Here is an 18,412-nt window from a genome sequence, read left to right as displayed (position 1 = left end):
ACATCACTCCCAACCAGAACTGAAAGAGAATCATGGTCTCTTCAGTTTCAAACCCCAACACTCTAAGACGGCCATTAAGTAATCATTCATTCTCAAACATGCTGAGAGTTTATTGAGTGTGTTTGTCATCTAAAGATGGTAAAGTGGTGAGGGGAAGTATATATAAAGGTGGATGGGGACAGGGCACTGTGAAATAACCTGGGAACCAGCTACCAGGACCAAGTGTGCATCTTGGGGCGGAATGTTTAGAGAAATACAACAAAGAAAAAGCTGTTATTTCAAGATCAGTTCTTGCTGTTCCAGAGCAGACGAACACCCCTCATCTTGTTCTCCTCCTTGACCCACGGATAATGCAAAATATTCAGGTTACTTTTCTTTTCCACATCTTGCAGTAGCTTCTGTGACTCTTCAGAAAGTGCAGATTTGTCCAATCTGAAGGGAGGAAGACGGCTGTTGATTTTTTATGTTTACTAATCGTGTGTGCTTATACAGGCACATGCTACAGGGCACGTGTGACGGTCAGAGGACAGTTCATGGGATTCCATCGTCCTCCTGCTACTATGTGGGTCCCGAGTGATCAGGCTCGGCAGCAAGTGCCTTCACCCACTGAGCCATCCACCAACCCAAGTTTGGTTGGCGATAACTTGCCTCTCCTTTACCCCCATGATGCCCTCTCTGTTACCCTAGGAGTGAAGGAAGGAAGACACCGCATGTGAGAAGGTCTGATTCTCTCCTGCAGAGTAGGGGCCCTCTCATCTATGTAGATACAGACGTCTGTATAAAACATTTATCTAGATGTCAAGACTAAAGTTACAAACCACTGAAGCAAAAATGACTGTTTTCACCCGTTCATTGTTTAAATGCCTAACCATGATCATTATTATTCCTTATTCCTGTGTTATTTAGTGTTGACTTTTTTCAGTTGTGAACACTAGTATAGTTAATGTCATTGTCACCAATCTCACACCATCTATGTTAAGTCTTTTGAGTCTCTACTCACTTTCTCTGAGACACAGTTTATCCTACACCTTAGCTCACCCATGAATACAGCTGATACTTAGCTATTCCCTCTGCCTGCTTCCCCCATGCCGTCATCACTAAGTTTACCTAAAAAAATAAAAATTATCAAATGCTTATTATCTTTACACTATATTTCAAAATCCATTAGTTTATTCTTTGAGAATTCCACATGGATACAATGGATTTTGAACATATCCTTTCCCCATTCCCCTCTCTGACCCATCTACATTCCTTCCCACACTTTGTGTCCTTTTCTTCCCCAATAGCTCACAGACTCTCAGTTGTGATGCCCACACATGCGTGGAGGGAGGTGCATGCATGTGGCATATGCATCCTACCAGGGGCCACATCCATGAAGAACACGACTCTCCCTTCTCTGAGGCCACCAAATGTCTCTAGCTCCCCATCTAGGGGTCCGGGTAGACCCCCTCCACCACCCTTGCTGGAATGTTGACCTGCCTGAACTTGAGCACGGGTCATGCAGACAGTCATGGCTATTGTCAGTTCCTGGGTGTATCTGCCTTGTCAAGTCTAGAAGAGGCTGTTTTGTAGAAGTCCTCCCGACTCTTACAATCTCCCTACCCCCTCTTCCTCGATGTGCCCTGACCCTTGGACGTAAGGGGTCAGCCCCTTTAAAAAAGTAATGTCTTAAGCAGTCAGCACTCAATATGGTTAATTTTTTTTCTGCAAAATGTTCCCTTAGGTTTTTGTGCAGTAGTTCCCCCCGAATTTCACAAATTAAGATTGGAACAGAGTTCCTCAGAGAAGTACAGCTGGCTTCCTCAATTTTCTTCCCATTCTGTCTGCTCTTGTCTTCCCTGGTATTTCATAACCACAAGTCATGTGACCTGTAACTACAAAGAGTTAGTACAGAGAAATGCCAGGCTCGTTCAGATCTGCTGCTCACTTCATCCCCTGCCTCTCCAGCCTCCCGTTCAGGCAATGCCGCCCCAAGCGCAGCATTCTCACCCCGATTTTCCTCTCTGCCCACACCCCAGGCTCCCCACATCTCATCCTTGCTTGAGCATCACTCTCTGTAGCCCCAGGACAGGATCCAAGTCAGTGGGGCAGAGGTGGAAACCATTTTCCTCACAGGATGCTCCTCCACCCTCTTCCCAGCACTCATATCATCAACCTGCTCACGCAGAGTAAGTTCTCAGCAGAACTTTGATGTAGAAGTCTGTACAGCAGTGTCAGACCCCTCCCAACGCTAGCCTGGGATGAACATTCATGGGTAGACACTGGATGTGGGAGGCGGTGTTCGTAACCACCTCTGTTGTGTGATTGGAAGACATGAGAATGACCAGCCACGTTGTGCCCAGTGGTAGCCTGCTGCCATGGCAGTTATAGGAGTAGCTGATCACTTTTGATTGGATTATGACGCCTGCTCCATGGGGAGATTTAATGATTGTTACTGTAAACACTGTCAACATCCCGTGGCTTAGGGCATCACAGGCCCCAGAGGGAAACCTACTGCAGTTCCCTTAAATGGGCCTGTGTCAAGCTGCCTTCTAAATACATTTGTGCCCATAGATTTGTACTTCTCGCAACTGTGGTCTAAGAACTTTTCAGTTCAGGGATCACAACTTGTCGAAAGTGCTGAGAGCAAGTGATTGTGACTGCTGAGCTGTAGATGCGTCCTTGGTGAACCTGCCCTGCCAGGCACAGGGATTGTCATGACAGAAGGGGCAGATGGACTGTGAGAGCCGGGAGGTGGAGAAGCACTATGGGATTCTCTCTTTAGACATGACATGCGTGTTTATGCATCAGCTCGCAGTTGATGCTGAGGTTGCTGGCACAAGACCTGCATTCAAAATTCCAACATGGGAATGAACCCCACCCCTAGCCCAGGAACTATTGGTAGCTGATTGGTGTTCTGTGAGAATGACTTCTAAGATTGGCGTGTTGGGTGGTTTCCCATGCCCCAGTGGATGATCCCATATCCATAAGCACAGTCAACAGGACTTAGAGTCAGGGGTTATTAATTGGGATTGGAGGGTCTCGGGGGTGTTGGAGGTTGGTAGTAGGGGTAGGATATTATCCAAACATGTATATGTATGAGAATTTGAAAGAATAAGTAAAAATTATTAAGATTAACATGGGTTGGAGAGTTGGCTCAGCGGTTAAGAGCACTGGATGCTCTTCTAGGTGTGATAGGGTTCTATTCCCAACACTCTCAAGGTGGCTCACAACTTCTGTAACTCTGTCCCAAGGGATCTGATGCCCTCCTCTTGCTTTCCAGGCAGCGGGCAGGAATGTGGTACACAGAGTTACATGGCAGAGAAAACACTTGTATATAAAAATGTTTTAAAAATAAATTTGGTATTGAATACCTTGAGAAACCATTTAAATGGCATATACAAAGTATACTACATATTCAAACTCATATTTTGTCAGTTTTATTATCACTTTTTGTTTTTTAAGATGTTATATGATACCCACATGTAACATTTGCTTACAATGTGTGTATGTGTGTATGTACATTATAGACTAGGGCCCATATGCGAGTGAGAATATGTGGTTTTTATTTCTGCAATTAGGTCACCCTATTTGCTATCCTTCTAAGAACACTCCTTTTCTATAAATATTTTGATTTCGTCATTCTTTATAGAGCTGAATGATAATTTTACGAAATAAGCCAGCAATACCACTGTTGGGCATATACCCAAAACATGCTCAATCATACTTCAAGAACATTTATACAACTATGTTCATAGCTGTATTGTTTGTAATGTCCAGAACCTGGAAACAACCTAGATGTCCCTCAACTGAAGAATGGATAAAGAAAATGTGGCACATTTACACATTGGAGTACTACTCAGTGATAAAAAATAATGACATCCTGAAATCTAAATGAAAATGGATGGAACTTGAAAAAACCATCCTGAGTGAGGTAACCCAGATTCAGAAAGATGAACATGGTATGTACTCACTCATAAGTGGATACTAGCTGTAAAGCATTGGATATTGAGCACATATTTCATGATCCTAGAGAAGCTAAGTAATAAGGTGAACCTTAAGAAAAAACATAAATAGATCTACCTGGAAAGAGAAAATTGACAAGATTGCCGGACAAAATTGGGAGCATGGGGGTGGGGAAAAAGGGAGGGTGGAAGGGGCAGAAGTGGGAGAAGAGGAGCTGGGAGGAGAACATGTGGGGACAGGATAGTCAAGATGGGGGAAGGACAGAGATGAGAGCAAGGAAAGAGATACTTTGATTGAGGGAGCCATTATGATGCTAGCAAGAAATCTGGCTCTAGAGAAATTTCCAGGGATCCTCAAGGATGACTCCAGCTAAGATGCTAAGCAATAGAGGAAAGGGGGCCCTTACTGGCTTTGCCCTGTAGTCACATTGATGAATATCTTAAATGTCACCATAGAACCTTCATCCAGCAACTGATGGAAACAGAGGCAGAGAACCTCAGCAGAGCACTGGGCTAAGCCCCCAAAGTCCAGTAGAAGAGTGGGAGGAGTGAGAATATGAGCAAAGAGGTCAAGACCATGATGGGTTCACTCACTGAAACAGTCTACCTGAGCTAAGGGAGCTCACCAACTCCAGGTATATTGGGAAGGAATCAGCATAGGTCCAAACTAGTCACTCTGAATGTGGATGACAGCTGTATGACTGGGCAGACTGTGGGGCACTGGCAGTGCCACCAGGATTTTCCCCTATTGCTTGTAGTGATTTTAAAGAACCTATTCTCTTTGGATGGATACCTTGTTCAGCCTAGATATAGTAGGGAGGGCCTTGGAGCTTCCCTAAAGCAATGTGCCTTACTCTCTCTGAGGACTGGAGGGGTGGTGGGTTGGACAGGTGGAGGGGATGGGAGGAGGGGAAGGAGTGGTAATTAGGATTGGTATGCCAAGTGAAAAAAGATAGCTTGTTTCCTTTTTAAAAATAAAAGAAATAATAATAATATATTTTTAAAAAATTAAAAAAATAAATAAGCCACTTTTTTTGTTTCTTTTTAAAGAAGATGTTTGATGATATTTGGATTAATCACCTCCAAAGGGTGGTACCTATGAATGGCTAGAGATCAAGGATGGTCCTCAGTCTTCTTGAGGATAAAGGTTTCCTGCACAACACAACTCCCCAGCCCCGTGTCACCAGGGCTCAGCTTGAGCCAACTGCTAGAGAAGAGCTATTCCAAAGTCACTCCCGACCCAGGGACACAGTGAGCACTCACCCCAGTACCTTCACGCTGCAGCCTCTGCAAGCCAAAGCCTCACACAGCAGCCTCACCCCATAGTGGTCCAAAGTGACCCAGTCGAGGGTCAGCCTGGTCAGTGTTCTACATGTGCTGAGAGCGGAGGCGAGGTCTGCACAGCAGGCCGTGGAGAGCGCACACATGTCTAACCTGTGACAGGGAAACACCAGAAAAAGGATGCAGAATTTGGTACCAGTTCTAGGCTTCTGAGCAAAGACTTAACCAGACCCAAATGTCCACAGTAAGCAAAAACATTAAGCAAATATAGTTTTTTTTGAGACAGGGTTTCTCTGCAGCTTTGGAGCATGTCCTGACCAGGCTAGCCTTGAACTCACAGAGATCTTCCTGCCTCTGCCTCCTGAGTACTGGGATCTGCACCACCACCCTCCGGCCAGAGCAGTACTTTTTATTTGAGAATCATATATGTATACAACGTGTCTTGATCACATCTGTCTACTACCCACACTTCCAACTCCTCCCAGACCTCCCTATCCACAGCCTTCCCAATATGATACCTTTTTAAACCTTCTAAGTCAATGGTTTTCAACCTGGCAGGGGGTCATGACCCCAATTGGGGGGTGGAATGACGTTGTCATGGAGGTCACATCTCAGATATTCTGCAGTCAGTATTTACATACAGTTCATAACAGCAGCACTATTACAGTTATGAAGTAGCAATGGAAATAATTTAATGGTTGGCATCACCACACAGAATGTGAGGAACTGTATTAAAGGTCACAGCATTAGGAAGGCTGAGAACCACTGCACTAACTCAATTAGCATTGCCTTAGGTGCTTGGGATTAGGACAATCCCCTGCAGCACAGGTGGCCAGGGCTCCTTCTCTGAAGACTGGCTCTCCTCCCATCAGCTGCCATCAGCTGCCAATAGCTCCTCAGCTGGGCTGGGGCTTCTTGAGGGCCTCCACCATCCACTGTGGAGTGCTGACTACTTGACTCATGCCAGGTATTGTAAACTGGTGAAGAGCCCATGGCTGGGCAAGCTGTAGGCCCTAAGGCAGAACCCGTTACTATTGCTTTGCTAAGGGGACATAACATAAAACCACCTTCTCAATCTTCCTAGTGTTGCGACCCTTTAATACAGTTCCTCGTGTTGTGGGGACCCCACACTACAAAATGATTTTTATTGTTACTTTGTAACTGTAATTTTGATACTGTTATGATTCATAACATAAATATCTGTGTTTTCTGATGGTCTTAGGTGACCCCTGTGAAAGGGTCATTTAATTCTCAAAGGGGTCGGACCCACAGGTTGAGAACCATTGTTCTAACCACTTAGAGTTATTTCTGTGTTAGGTCAGCTCTCAAGCCTCATGGGAGAAGCAACTTTTGCAATGGCCTGGTTAATAGAGAGACGCACAGCTGGTCTGCATTCTGAGACTGAGGACAGAGGACTCGGTCTCAAATGGATCATCTGTGTCACCCCTTCCCCAGGCTCAGGGAACATCATAGAAGAGGACCCAGAGGCCAGAAGACCAGATGCTGTGGTGGGCAAACCATGACAAGGGCGTGGTGCTCAACCCCCAGCAGATGCTGTTGTTCGTACATGACCTGGGTGTTAACGTTTTCCTCAACCCTTGAGACTATGCTAGGTGGAATTCTTAACCCTATTGTCTTAGGATTTCGGTTGCTGTGAAAAGGCACCATGACCACAGCACCTCTTAAAGGAAATATTTAATTGTGGTGGCTCTTTTCCAGTTCATTGTCATCACGGTGGGACATAGTGGCATGAAGGCAGATATGGTCCCGGAGAAGGAGCAGAGGCTTCTAACTTCCTGAGCTGCATGCATCAGAAGGCAGTCTGACTCACTGGGTGTGGCTTGAGCATACAGGAGGCCTCAAAGCCCGCCCCACAGTGACACTTCCCCCAACAAGACACACCTGCTGCAATAAGGCCACCCCTCCTAAGAGTGCAGCTCCCTTTGGGGGCCATTTTCTTACAAACTATCACACCTATAACCCTCTAGATTTTCCTCACTCAGTTGGGAGCCACCCCCCACGGGAGTCAGGAGACTCACCCGAGACTCTGCAGTTTACAAGCCGGATTCCTCAGCGCTTTACACAACCGCATGACACCGCTGTCTTGTATGTTATTGTTGCCCAGTTTCAGGGTCTTTAGATTTTTATTGCAAGTAAGGACAGTGGAGATCTGCTCACAGCAGTCTGATGTGAGACAGCAACCAGACAACCTGGGGAAAACACACGCAAACGTACTGACTTCTGAGGCCCGATGCGTTTGTTTTGATCTGTTATTTATCTTATATTTTGGAACTTTATATGAGCTCGGTATATACATCCCTCCAAACCTACCTCCAATTCCTTCCAGATCCCAAATTATTCTCTTTATTGTTGATACGTGTGTACACATATGGATATATGTGAATATATATTCATGCCTGCACACCTGTACATGCATAAGTAACCTATTAAGCCCATTTAGTTTAGCTTGTGTGTGCACAACTCCAGGGGTTTGTATGACCCAGTAGAGCTTGTTCCTGGAGGAGACCATTCTCCCCCTCAGCAGGCATTCATTGACCGCCTTTTCTTTTTGAAACAGGGTCTCATGTATCTAGTGTGGCTTCAGACTCATTACATACTGAGGATGACCTTGAACTTCTGACCCTCCTACCTCTACCTCCCAGTGCTGAGATCGCAGGTATGTAGTTATCACACCTGTTTTTTCAAAGCTGAGCTGGAGAATCAAACCCAGGGCTCTGTGTATGGTCAGTAGGCATCTCACCAACTGAGCCACATCCCTAGGCCATAAGATCCTATCTTAGTAGCTTGGCATATTTCGATTTATTTGTAGGAACCGGAAATGCCCAAGCAGTACTGAAATGCTGGCGTTGCTTCTCCATCTGGGCTACACTGCTCCCTGTGGCCCACTGCAATTCTTCTGCCTTCCTCTCTTCATCCGATGTCACTACTCTCGTCCTCCCTGGCTCAAATAGAGATACCCTGAAAATCAGTGGGGCTACCTGGTCGCCGATCTCAGATTTCTGTGCAGATGTCATCATGAGGTGGACTTCTGCCAGTATTTAATATAATGCAACCTCAAACCCTCCTCAAGCCTGAAGCTCATGGTTTCCCATGGCGCTTTCAATATGGTTAAGAGAGAGGTTGGGGGAGAGAAAGAAGATAAAGGGTAAAAGACAGGTGAAGAATGGAGAATACTAGATGATGAGTGTGTAGTTGGTAAATAGAGACATTAGGCAGATGTTAGATGCACAGTGAACATAAAATAATTAGTAGATAATATATAGATTGATAATGAATAGGTGATATGCAGATGGTTATAGAAAAGAAGAGATATAGATATAGGTGGTGGGCATTGATCCGGGTTTCATGATGGAATGGGTGAGGCAGATTCTGTGCCTTCTTTTATCAGCAGTAATCTACTCATGGGAACTCACCCTTATGACCCAATCTTAAGACAGTCATCACGGATGGCAGGCTTCACCACAGACTCTGAGGGGACACTGACATCCAGACAATTCTACCCTCCCATTTTCTTCTGAATGCCAACATTAGATACTGCATCCCCAGGGATGGATGAGAACACAGCCCTACCATAACTCCTGAAGGGGGCACTTTGGGTCTTTCAAAGCTTCACACAGAATGTTTGCCCCCAAATCTTCTAGGACATTTGACCCCAGGTCAAGCAGAGAGAGGTGTTTGTTGCGCACAAGGGCTTCATTGAGATGGCCACAGATAATGGAGTTGAAAGAGCAATATGACAACCTGTGAAGAGAATCACACAGCGCAGGTCACTCACTGTCACAGCATAGATCTCTGCAAAGGCTTCCGTGTTCTCCCTACACTGAATTTCCACAAATGGGCCGCTAATATGGCTCTGCAGGTAAAGGACCTTGCCACCAAGCCTGAGGACCCGAGTTCAGTCCCACGCAATGGAATGAAATACCAACTCCCATTAATCATCTTCTGTCCTCCATATGTGTGCTCGTACACACACACACACACACACACACACACACACACGATGAAAACATTTTCAAATAAAAGTTTTGAACACCTGAGCTTGTAGATCACCACAGATGTTTCCAAAATTGACTAATTCATCAACTTATTTGCAAGACAATCAATACTTCCACCTATACCAGAAATTCACCATGTTGCAGAACCCTGCCCTCATTTTTGTTGTTCTTGTGAGTGTGTGTACGTCTCTCTGCAGGTGTGTGTGGAGGTCAGAGGACAAGCTCAGATGTCACACGCTGAACACCACCACCCGCCCTCTTTGAGACAGGGTTTCTCAGTGGCCTGGGGCTCATTCATGAGACTGGGCTGGTTGTCCAGTGAGCCCCAGGGTTCCTGCCGTCCCCACCTCTGCACTGTGTCACTCCTGGGGTCCTGGGGGTCAAACTCGGGTCATCATGCTAGGGTGCAAGTGTCTGACCTCCTTTGCTATTACTCCACCCGGTCCTGCTACTTTTTTTACAGATTCTTCCTAATGCTGTCACATGTGTGGGTGAATGGCTAGTATTTTAAAGACTAGATAATATTTGAAATAACTCATGCTTAATGTAGCTATTTTTATTTACTAGTCATCAAGTGTAATTTAACTCAATCTACTCTATAGTAACTAGTAGAGAAATAACTGAAAACTTTTGTTTTCTAATGTTAGTTTTTCCTACCTCTTTAGCAACATCCTTCAACTTTCTAGAATACATTTCTCTCTCTCTCTCTCTCTCTCTTTTTTTACAAGTTTCATTTTAGGACTGGAGAGTTGGTTCAGCATTCAAGACCAGTTGTTGATCTTTTAGAGAACCTGGTGTTCAATTCTAAGCATGAAACATATAACACCTACATGGTGCTCACAATCTCCTGTAACTACAGTTCCAGGGGACTATTCACCTCCTCTGCCTCTGCAGGCTCAGGAACTCCCTGAGTACACAGGTAGGAAAATCCACAAGTGCTCTCATGTATCCAGTTTAGGACAAAACACAAAGGCACAGAGAGCATCATATGAAACTATCCCCAAGCCATGTGACAGATTTCTGTACTGTGCAAATACTTTCATGTTTGGCCTTAGGGAGCGTCACCAAGACTCACAATTTGCAAAAATTCCAAAAGAAATTTAAATGAGACCTGGAACATTTCTGGTCTAGTCATGAGCAGCCCATGCAGGAGGCACTTCGTCTGCATGCGTTTCCTGTTCTAAACAGGCTTCTCCTTACTGTCCATATCCAGTGCCCTTACGGTTTTATCTGCATGCTCATGATGTGAGCCACACACACATGCTACTGTGAATTCGTGATCACAGAGGACACAGATGGATTGGGTCTGTATACTCTTTCTCTTCCTGAACCCAGGTGTCTTTGAGCACATTCCCCATGTTGAGGCCTTTGATGGATGGAACAATAAGTTATCTTTATGACTTCCCTGGGACCACAGTCTGGCAGTGTGCTATGATGAGCAACCAATGTCAACCTCAGAGCAGGAGACAGCCTACAGTGACTTAGGTAAGACGTAGAAAGCCCTGCCTTTGTAGGGAATATTTTCTTCTTATTTATAGTCTCCTCTTCCCTACAGCCAGTCTCTTTCCAAGTGTATCACCATATTCCATGGTTATCATATAAATTAAGCTAAAAATTATATATGAGGAATTTCTGAGCTAGTCTTGTCTAGTCAGAAGTTGGTCTCATAAATCTGTTCTCGTTTGCTCCACTTGCTGACATGGCAACTTAGGCATGGACAAGTGACCGAGATCCCGACACATCCCACGTTCTCCTGCCTCCTTCGTGGCAATTTGATCACCTTTATGATGGTTTTACCTATGTGCAGGGTTTTGCAATATCTCCAGGGCATGCTCCTGATGTGGGAGAATCTTCTGTTTTGTGTTGATTTCATTGGTTAAATAAAGAGACTGCCTTGGCCCTTTAATAGGACAGAAAATAAGGAGGCGGAGTAGACAGAACAGAATGCTGGGAGAAAGAAGCCAAGTCAGGCAGTCACCATGATTCTCTTCTCTGAGACAGATGCAGGTGGTAATCTGCCGACTCATGGTGCTACACAGATTGTTGGAAATGGGTTAATCCATATGTGAGAGCTAGTCAATAAGAGGCTGGAACTAATGGGCCAGGCAGTGTTTAAAAGAATACAGTTTCTATGTAATTATTTTGGGTAAAGCTAGCTGGTGGCTGGGAGGCAGAAATCAGCGCACAGCTCCATCTACAGAGTGGTGCCCAATGTAGTAACGAACTCCACGTAAAACCTGAGAGAGCTTAATTTTAAACACACAAAAAACAGAGTTTAAGACAGCTTTTTGCTGTTTGTGGGTGATGTGCCGCAGAGAGAATTTCCTGACTCGGCAGCCTTAAAAAAAAGCGTGGTTTTAAAACGCAGCTTCCTGGGCCCTGTTGCCGGTACAAACTCTGGCTATGGTGCATTTGTGGGCCTGGATGTTTGTGTTCCCACTCAGGATTGAGAAGAAAGCACTCTGAGACCATGCCTGCATTCCCCGCCTGGGCAGACTACAGAATCAGGCTTAGGCAGGCAGGAGAGCATGGTGGATTCCTGCCGCCATACACAGAGATGTTTTCTGACTGCGCAGTGGTCTGCATGTCAGATTTCGCTGTAACTTGGATCAAAAGAATTTCTGTGCCGCACACTCAGTCTCAGAGTTAAAGTGCTGAGTGCAGTTCCTACCTGGTGGCCCCAGAGCCAGCAAAAAATGGTATGTCCTGCATTTTGAAATTGGAGAGAGGTGGAGCCAACATCCTGAGCAGCCTACCTGCTCGGCAGATCAGAGCCATACTGAACTGTGCTGACCTCAGGCGGGAACTATCGTAATTATCCTAATAACAGCACAATTAAGGTTTAGACTGGCAGTAAACAGGCAGTACCGTATTACCTCTACATGGTGCAACTTAAGTTTTTAAGAAGTGCTTAACATTTTAAGAAATGCTCCTCGAAAGTAAAGAATTACAGATTCACAATGGGACAGATTCAGACATAAAAGACTTGTAAATGGGTCAAAGTGTTGGATGAATGTATGTAGGCTTGGGAGAGAAGAAAAAGAATAGAGAATAAACTTAATGTCTTAAAAAAGGGTAAAGTCTTTAAAGAAACAGAATAAAGTAAAGTGATAGAGTAAAAATAAGCCACATAAAAATGGAAAATTCAAAGAGAGTCTGGATTATGTACATTGTGTTTTCTTTAAAATTTTTGACTGTGAAGGAGCTAAATACAGAGAGACATTTCACTGTGTGGTCTGCCAAACTACATGTATGTTCTAAAGGTATCATGACTTCCAAATTTGGGTCTAAAGATATGATGCTTTGGAGAGGGTCTTCTTTTGTTTTCACAGAGGATGATACCCTGTGGATTGCTTCTATCCCAATATGGTATGATAAATCACACCCTCCTGAAAGACCACCATGAACACCTTCAGAAAATTACTTCACCCAACAGGTTACACCATGAAAAATCTGATTAACAGTGCCCCCATTCAGCAGGAAGCAATTTGGAGAGAAAAAACTGTGCCCATGTTCCCAAATATTGTTTATAAATGTTCTTTTACATTTAAAGGGGGATATGATATAGATATGAATAATTTACATTGGTATGGATTTTAAGGTCAATTTTGTTATATGTATTTCTGCTCTTGATTAAGGTATTGTGATTGTGTAGTTCATTTTAAAATGTAATATATAATTAAGAAATATAGGTTGCTAATGGATAATCATCGATAATAGTCAAGCTTGTAGTCATGTTAGTTAGATTTTCTAGATATATAGAGATATATTTCAGTTAGATAGACATTCTTCATATCTTTCAAAAACTACAGAATATGGCATTTAATGTTTTAATAACCTAGGGCTTTTCATGACAATGAGACACATCTGCTCCTGGAAGCACCAATCTACTTCGAGAGGAAGATGGGCACTGAAGAGGCTCTTAATGGAGTTGGTTAGCCATTTGGGCAAGAAACTGCTCTTGCCTGGACTGTTGCATGAACTGGACACAAAAAAACCACGGAAAGAGGACTGCTGATCTTGCCTAAACGTGAGATGGTCTTTCGGGGTTCCTGACTCATGAAAGAGTCTGTGAGACATTCTGCAGAACACAGCAGAAAGTGACTGACTGTCTTTGAAATTTCCTGCTTCATGGAAAGGTCTGCTGGATACTATGGCCTGAAGGCTTAAGATGGATGCCCCAACAGTACAAAAGAACTTTGGGTGCTGTACAAAGAGCAAGATGTCTCTGTCATTTCTAGAATTTTAGAAGTTACTTGCTTCTTGTTTACTTAGGTAATATTATATCCTTCTGAAGTCTTTGATGGAGTTGAAGAATGGTTAGTTATAGTTATAGTTTTCCTTAGTTATGATAAAAGATAAAATAGATGTAAACATTCTAACTGGAATTCTTGCTTGATAACTGTTTTGTTATATGTAATTTTACTATGTTAAAGTTAAAGCCTTTAATCCCAGCACTTGGGAGGCAGAGGCAGGCAGATCTCTGTGAGTTCGAAGCCAGCCTGGTCTACAAGAGCTAGTTCCAAGACAGGAACCAAAAAGCAACATAGAAACCCTGTCTTGAAAAATCCAAAAAAAAAAAAAATTAAAGCCTTTCTGTTTGTTTAAACAGAAAAAGGGGAAATGATGTGGGAGAGTCTTCTGTTTTGTGTTGATTTCATTGGTTAAATAAAGAGACTGCCTTGGCCCTTTAATAGGACAGAAAATTAGGTAGGCAGAGTAGACAGAACAGAATGCTGGGAGAAAGAAGCCAAGTCAGGCAGTCGCCATGATTCTTCTCTCCGACACAGACGCAGGTTAAGATCTTTCCTGGTAAGCTACCACCTCATGGTGCTACACAGATTGTTAGAAATGGGTTGATTGAGATGTGAGAGTTAGCCAAGAAGAGGTTGGAACTAATGGGCCAGACAGTGTTTAAAAGAATACAGTTTCTGTGTAATTATTTTGGGTAAAGCTAGCTGGTAGCCCGGAGCTGGGAGGTGAAAAGCGGCCCACAGCTCCATCTACATGCTTCCCCAGTCAACTCACATCAGTCTCTCCAGGACGCATCTCGGATCCTTCAGGATCTCACACAGTACCATCACTCCTTTGTTAGTCAAGGGGTTTTCAACCAATGAGAGATGCTTCAGCTTGCCGAAGTTTAGGGAAGTCACAATTTTAACACAAGCGTTACTTGAGATGCCACACTTCCCCAACCTGCATGTGAGATACATGTCACAGGTTAGGAACAACATCTTTAGAAGGCCTATGTAAGACTACTTGTTGTCCAAACAAATGCCCAGCTCCTAATACTGTACATACCAGCTCACATTTACATCACAGACTTCTTGAATTCATGAGTGCAATCATGTGACTATCACTGTGAGTCATGAAGTTCTATTGATTGAGAAAAAGCCCAAGCAAGTGGTTTCCATCCATGGGTGACTTTTACTCTCAATTTGGAAATGTTTGGTGACGTTATTGATTGTCAAACAACCAACAGAAAGACAGAGTGTTACTGGAATGTAGTTGGTAGAAGCCATATCCTTTAATGCACACACTAAAATTGGTCTATAACCCAGCATGTTTGATTACCAATATCACTCTTAACACCTTCACATACCCATACCAACACCCACCCACCCCAACACCACAGACACCCACCCCAATACACACACACCCCAACACAACTCACCCCAACACACATCCACCCCAACACACACCCACCCCAAAACACACCCCCAACACACACACACCCCAACACACACCCCAACACACACTCCAACACACACCCCCCAACACACACACACACCCAACATACACACACCAACATACACACACACACACCAACACACACACACACTTACTTCTTGAATCTCACAGTGGCCTTCCCTTCCAGGTTTCAGGGATCATTTACAAAGCCCATTGTGATGGACATTCTTAACATGTACTCCTTGTGTTTAAAGTACAGAGGAGATCATGAAGCTTATGGGTTCTGTCATCTCGCTTGACAGCTGAGAATATTCAGAAGCTATGACGGAGGATGCAGTCAGATCATGTGCATGGAGTGAGATCTGCAAGGATCCCGGGTCCAAGAAGGTTTGCCTTATGGATGCAGAGTGTTCTGTGTTGATATATTCGCATGCTAGAAGACCCGGCTCTGGCTCCCTTCCAGTACTGTGATAAACTCTCTGTCCAAAGCAACTAAGAGAGGAAACGGTTTGGCTTCAACTTCCAGGTTACAGTCCGTCATTGAGGAAGTCAGAGCAGGAACCTGGACACAGGAATCATGAGTGAGCTTCTTGCTGGTTCGGGCTTAGCTAGCTAGACTTCTTTTTTTTTTATTGAGAAAATGAGAAAAAAAAAACAAGTTTCCACCTCCTCCCAGCCTCCCATTTCCCTGCCCTCCTCCCACCCTTCTCCCCCTCCTCCCACCCTTCTCCCCCTCCCCCCACACCTTTCCTCCTCCCTCTCCAGTCCAAAGAGCTGTCAGGGTTTTCTGCCCTGTGGTAAGTCCTAGGTCCTTCCCCCTCTGTCCATATCTAGGAAGGTGAACATCCAAACTGGCTAGGATCCCACAAAGCCAGCACATTAAGTAGGATCAAAACCCCTTGCCATTGTCCTTGGCGTCTCATCAGCTCTCATTGTTCGCCATGTTCAGAGAGTCCAGTTCTATCCCATGCTTTTTCAGTTACAGTCCAGCTGGCCTTGGTGAGCTCCCCGTATATCAGCTCCGCTGTCTCAGTGGGTGGGTGCACCCCTCGTGGTCCCGACTTCTTTGGTCTTGTTCTCCCTCCTTCTGCTCCTCATTGGGACCTTGGGAGCTCAGTCCAGTGTTCCAGTGTGGGTCTCTGTCTCTATCTCCATCCATCACCAGATGAAGGTTCTATGGTGATATGCAAGATATTCGTCAGTATTGCTCTAGGATAGGGTCATTTCAGGTTCCCTATCCCCAGCTGCCCAAGGAATTAACTGGGGACCTCGGCTTGGGCACCTGGGAGCCATTCTAGGTTCAAATCTCTTGGCAACCCTAAGGTGGCTCCCTTAACTAAGAATTGTGCTTCCATGCTCCCCTATCCAACCTTCTTTTATCCCAATCCTCCTTTTTCTCCAAGTTCCCCCCTTCCTCCCCTTCTCCCTTTTCTCTCCCCATCTCCCCTTACCCCCATCCCACCCCACCCCCAAGATCCCAATTTTCTCCCCGGCAACTTTGTCTACTTCCCATAGCCAAGAGGATAACTATATGTTTTTCCTTTGGTTCACCTTCTTACTTAGCTTCTTTAGGATCACCAATTGTAGGCTCCGTGTCCCTTATTTATGGCTAGAAACCAATTATGAGTGAGTACAGCCCATTCTCATCTTTTTGGGTCTGGGATACCTCACTCAGGATAGTGTTTTCTATTTCCATCCATTTGCATGCAAAATTCGAGAAGTCATTGTTTTTTACCGCAGCATAGTACTCTAATGTGTATATATTCCACACTTTCTTCATCCATTCTTCCATTGAAGGGCATCTAGGTTGTTTCCCGGTTCTGGCTATTACAAATAATACTGCTATGAACATAGTTGAACAAATGCTCTTGTCATATGATAGGGCATCTCTTGGGTATATTCCCAGGAGTGGTATTGCTGGGTCCAGGGGTAGGTTGATCCCAAATTTCCTGAGAAACCGAAACACTGATTTCCAAAGTGGTTGCACAAGATTGCATTCCCACCAGCAATGGATGAGGGTACCCCGTCCTCCACAGCCTCTCCAGCAAAGGCTATCATTGGAGTTTTTTATTTTAGCCATTCTGACAGGTGTAAGATGATATCTCAAAGTTGTTTTGATTTGCATTTCCCTGATCGCTAAGGAGGTTGAGCATGACCTTTTGTGTCTTTTGGCCATTTGAACTTCCTCTGCTGAGAATTCTCTGTTCAGATCAGTGCCCCATTTTTTAATTGGGTTAATTAGCATTTTAAAGTCTAGTTTCCTGAGTTCTCTATATATTTTGGAGATCAGACCTAAAGACCAGAACCTCCTGAACCATGCCTACTTATTTCATCTTCTTTCAGTTAACAAGCAAGATAAAATCCCGCACAGATGCCCCAGCTTACTAACCTGATAAAGACAATCACTGAACTAAATCAAGCTGACAGTTAGTGCACAGCAGGACGGAATGCTCCAAACTTTCTGGGAATTTTTTTCAGTGGAGTCTTTATCATGTGAGCGTGACAGACAAACTTCAAACTGAACTCACTGAGGATGGGGGTGATAATGACAGTTACAGACATAGACCTAGCGTGGTTCTTCTGGGGACTGGTCACTATGCAGTAGTGCATCAAACACCACCTATCTCTTCAGAATAAAAGTTGATCCTATCACCCAGAGAACACCAAGAGTTTGAAAGCTTTGTGTCGGGAATCAAGGCAACAGTCCAAATACCAGAACAGATGATTCTGATCTGATCATGAAATTACAAATGTTCGTATTGTTTTACATCGCCTGAGGAAAAGAGTGCCTTGCATGTTTCTCCACATAAGCCCCCACAGCTCAAGCGACAACGGCGAGGAACTCACTCTGCGCTACTGTGTCGCTGGAAAACAGCAGATCCTCAGTACCCTGGCTACTCCACTCTTCTCTGCCATTTCCGCCCAGCCCACCTGCATGGCTGCCTCTGAGTTTCTTCTCTAGCTACCATGAAAGGCCAGTGGGGTTTTACTTATGGAGCGTTTCTCTGCTGGTAGCTATTGTATAGTTCCTCTGTAAGTTCACCTCTAATTTCCACAGCTGAGCCACACCCTAGGTATCTAAGTGTAGCAGATCTAGATATGCTGTTATGATGGTATTAAAACCATTAGAAAGCCAAAGAGGAAGTCATCAGAGTGCAAGGGGAACTTCTTAGAAAGGAACGGGAGCCAAGAGAACATAACTGAGTGTGACCAAAGTCCATACAAATGTGTGTGGAATGGTGTCACGGGGGTGCCCGAGAGGCGGGTCAGCAGTGAAGAGCTCTTGCTGCCTCAACAGAGAACTAGAGTTCAAATCCAGGCACCCACATCAGGTTGCTCACAGCCCTCTACTGGCTTCTGAAGGCACCCGTGCGCACGCTCACACACACACACACACACACACACACACACACACACACACACACTCTGTTAACAAGGAGAAAAAGAAATTTATATAATGAAACTCATTTTGTATAATAT

General features: G+C 44.5%; 1 protein-coding gene across 1 annotated transcript in view; it reads right to left on the bottom strand.

The window, feature by feature from the left end:
- Positions 1-284: 284 nt before the first annotated feature.
- LOC142837535 (NACHT, LRR and PYD domains-containing protein 9B-like) overlaps positions 285-18,412 on the bottom strand; it is a 34,427-nt gene continuing 16,299 nt past the window's right edge. Inside the window, exons 5-9 of the mRNA XM_075952669.1 lie at positions 14,270-14,437; positions 8,817-8,987; positions 7,265-7,435; positions 5,208-5,378; positions 285-432 (exon numbers count right to left, since the gene is read on the bottom strand). Coding sequence (XP_075808784.1) covers positions 285-432; positions 5,208-5,378; positions 7,265-7,435; positions 8,817-8,987; positions 14,270-14,437 — 829 coding nt within the window. The remainder of the gene's footprint in view (positions 433-5,207; positions 5,379-7,264; positions 7,436-8,816; positions 8,988-14,269; positions 14,438-18,412) is intronic.

Source organism: Microtus pennsylvanicus, chromosome 1, assembly GCF_037038515.1.
Source record: "Microtus pennsylvanicus isolate mMicPen1 chromosome 1, mMicPen1.hap1, whole genome shotgun sequence".
In the NCBI taxonomy this organism is placed as follows: Eukaryota; Metazoa; Chordata; class Mammalia; order Rodentia; family Cricetidae; genus Microtus; species Microtus pennsylvanicus.
The sequence above is the reverse complement of the archived record's forward strand: the minus strand, read 5'-3'. Positions and strand labels throughout refer to the sequence as shown.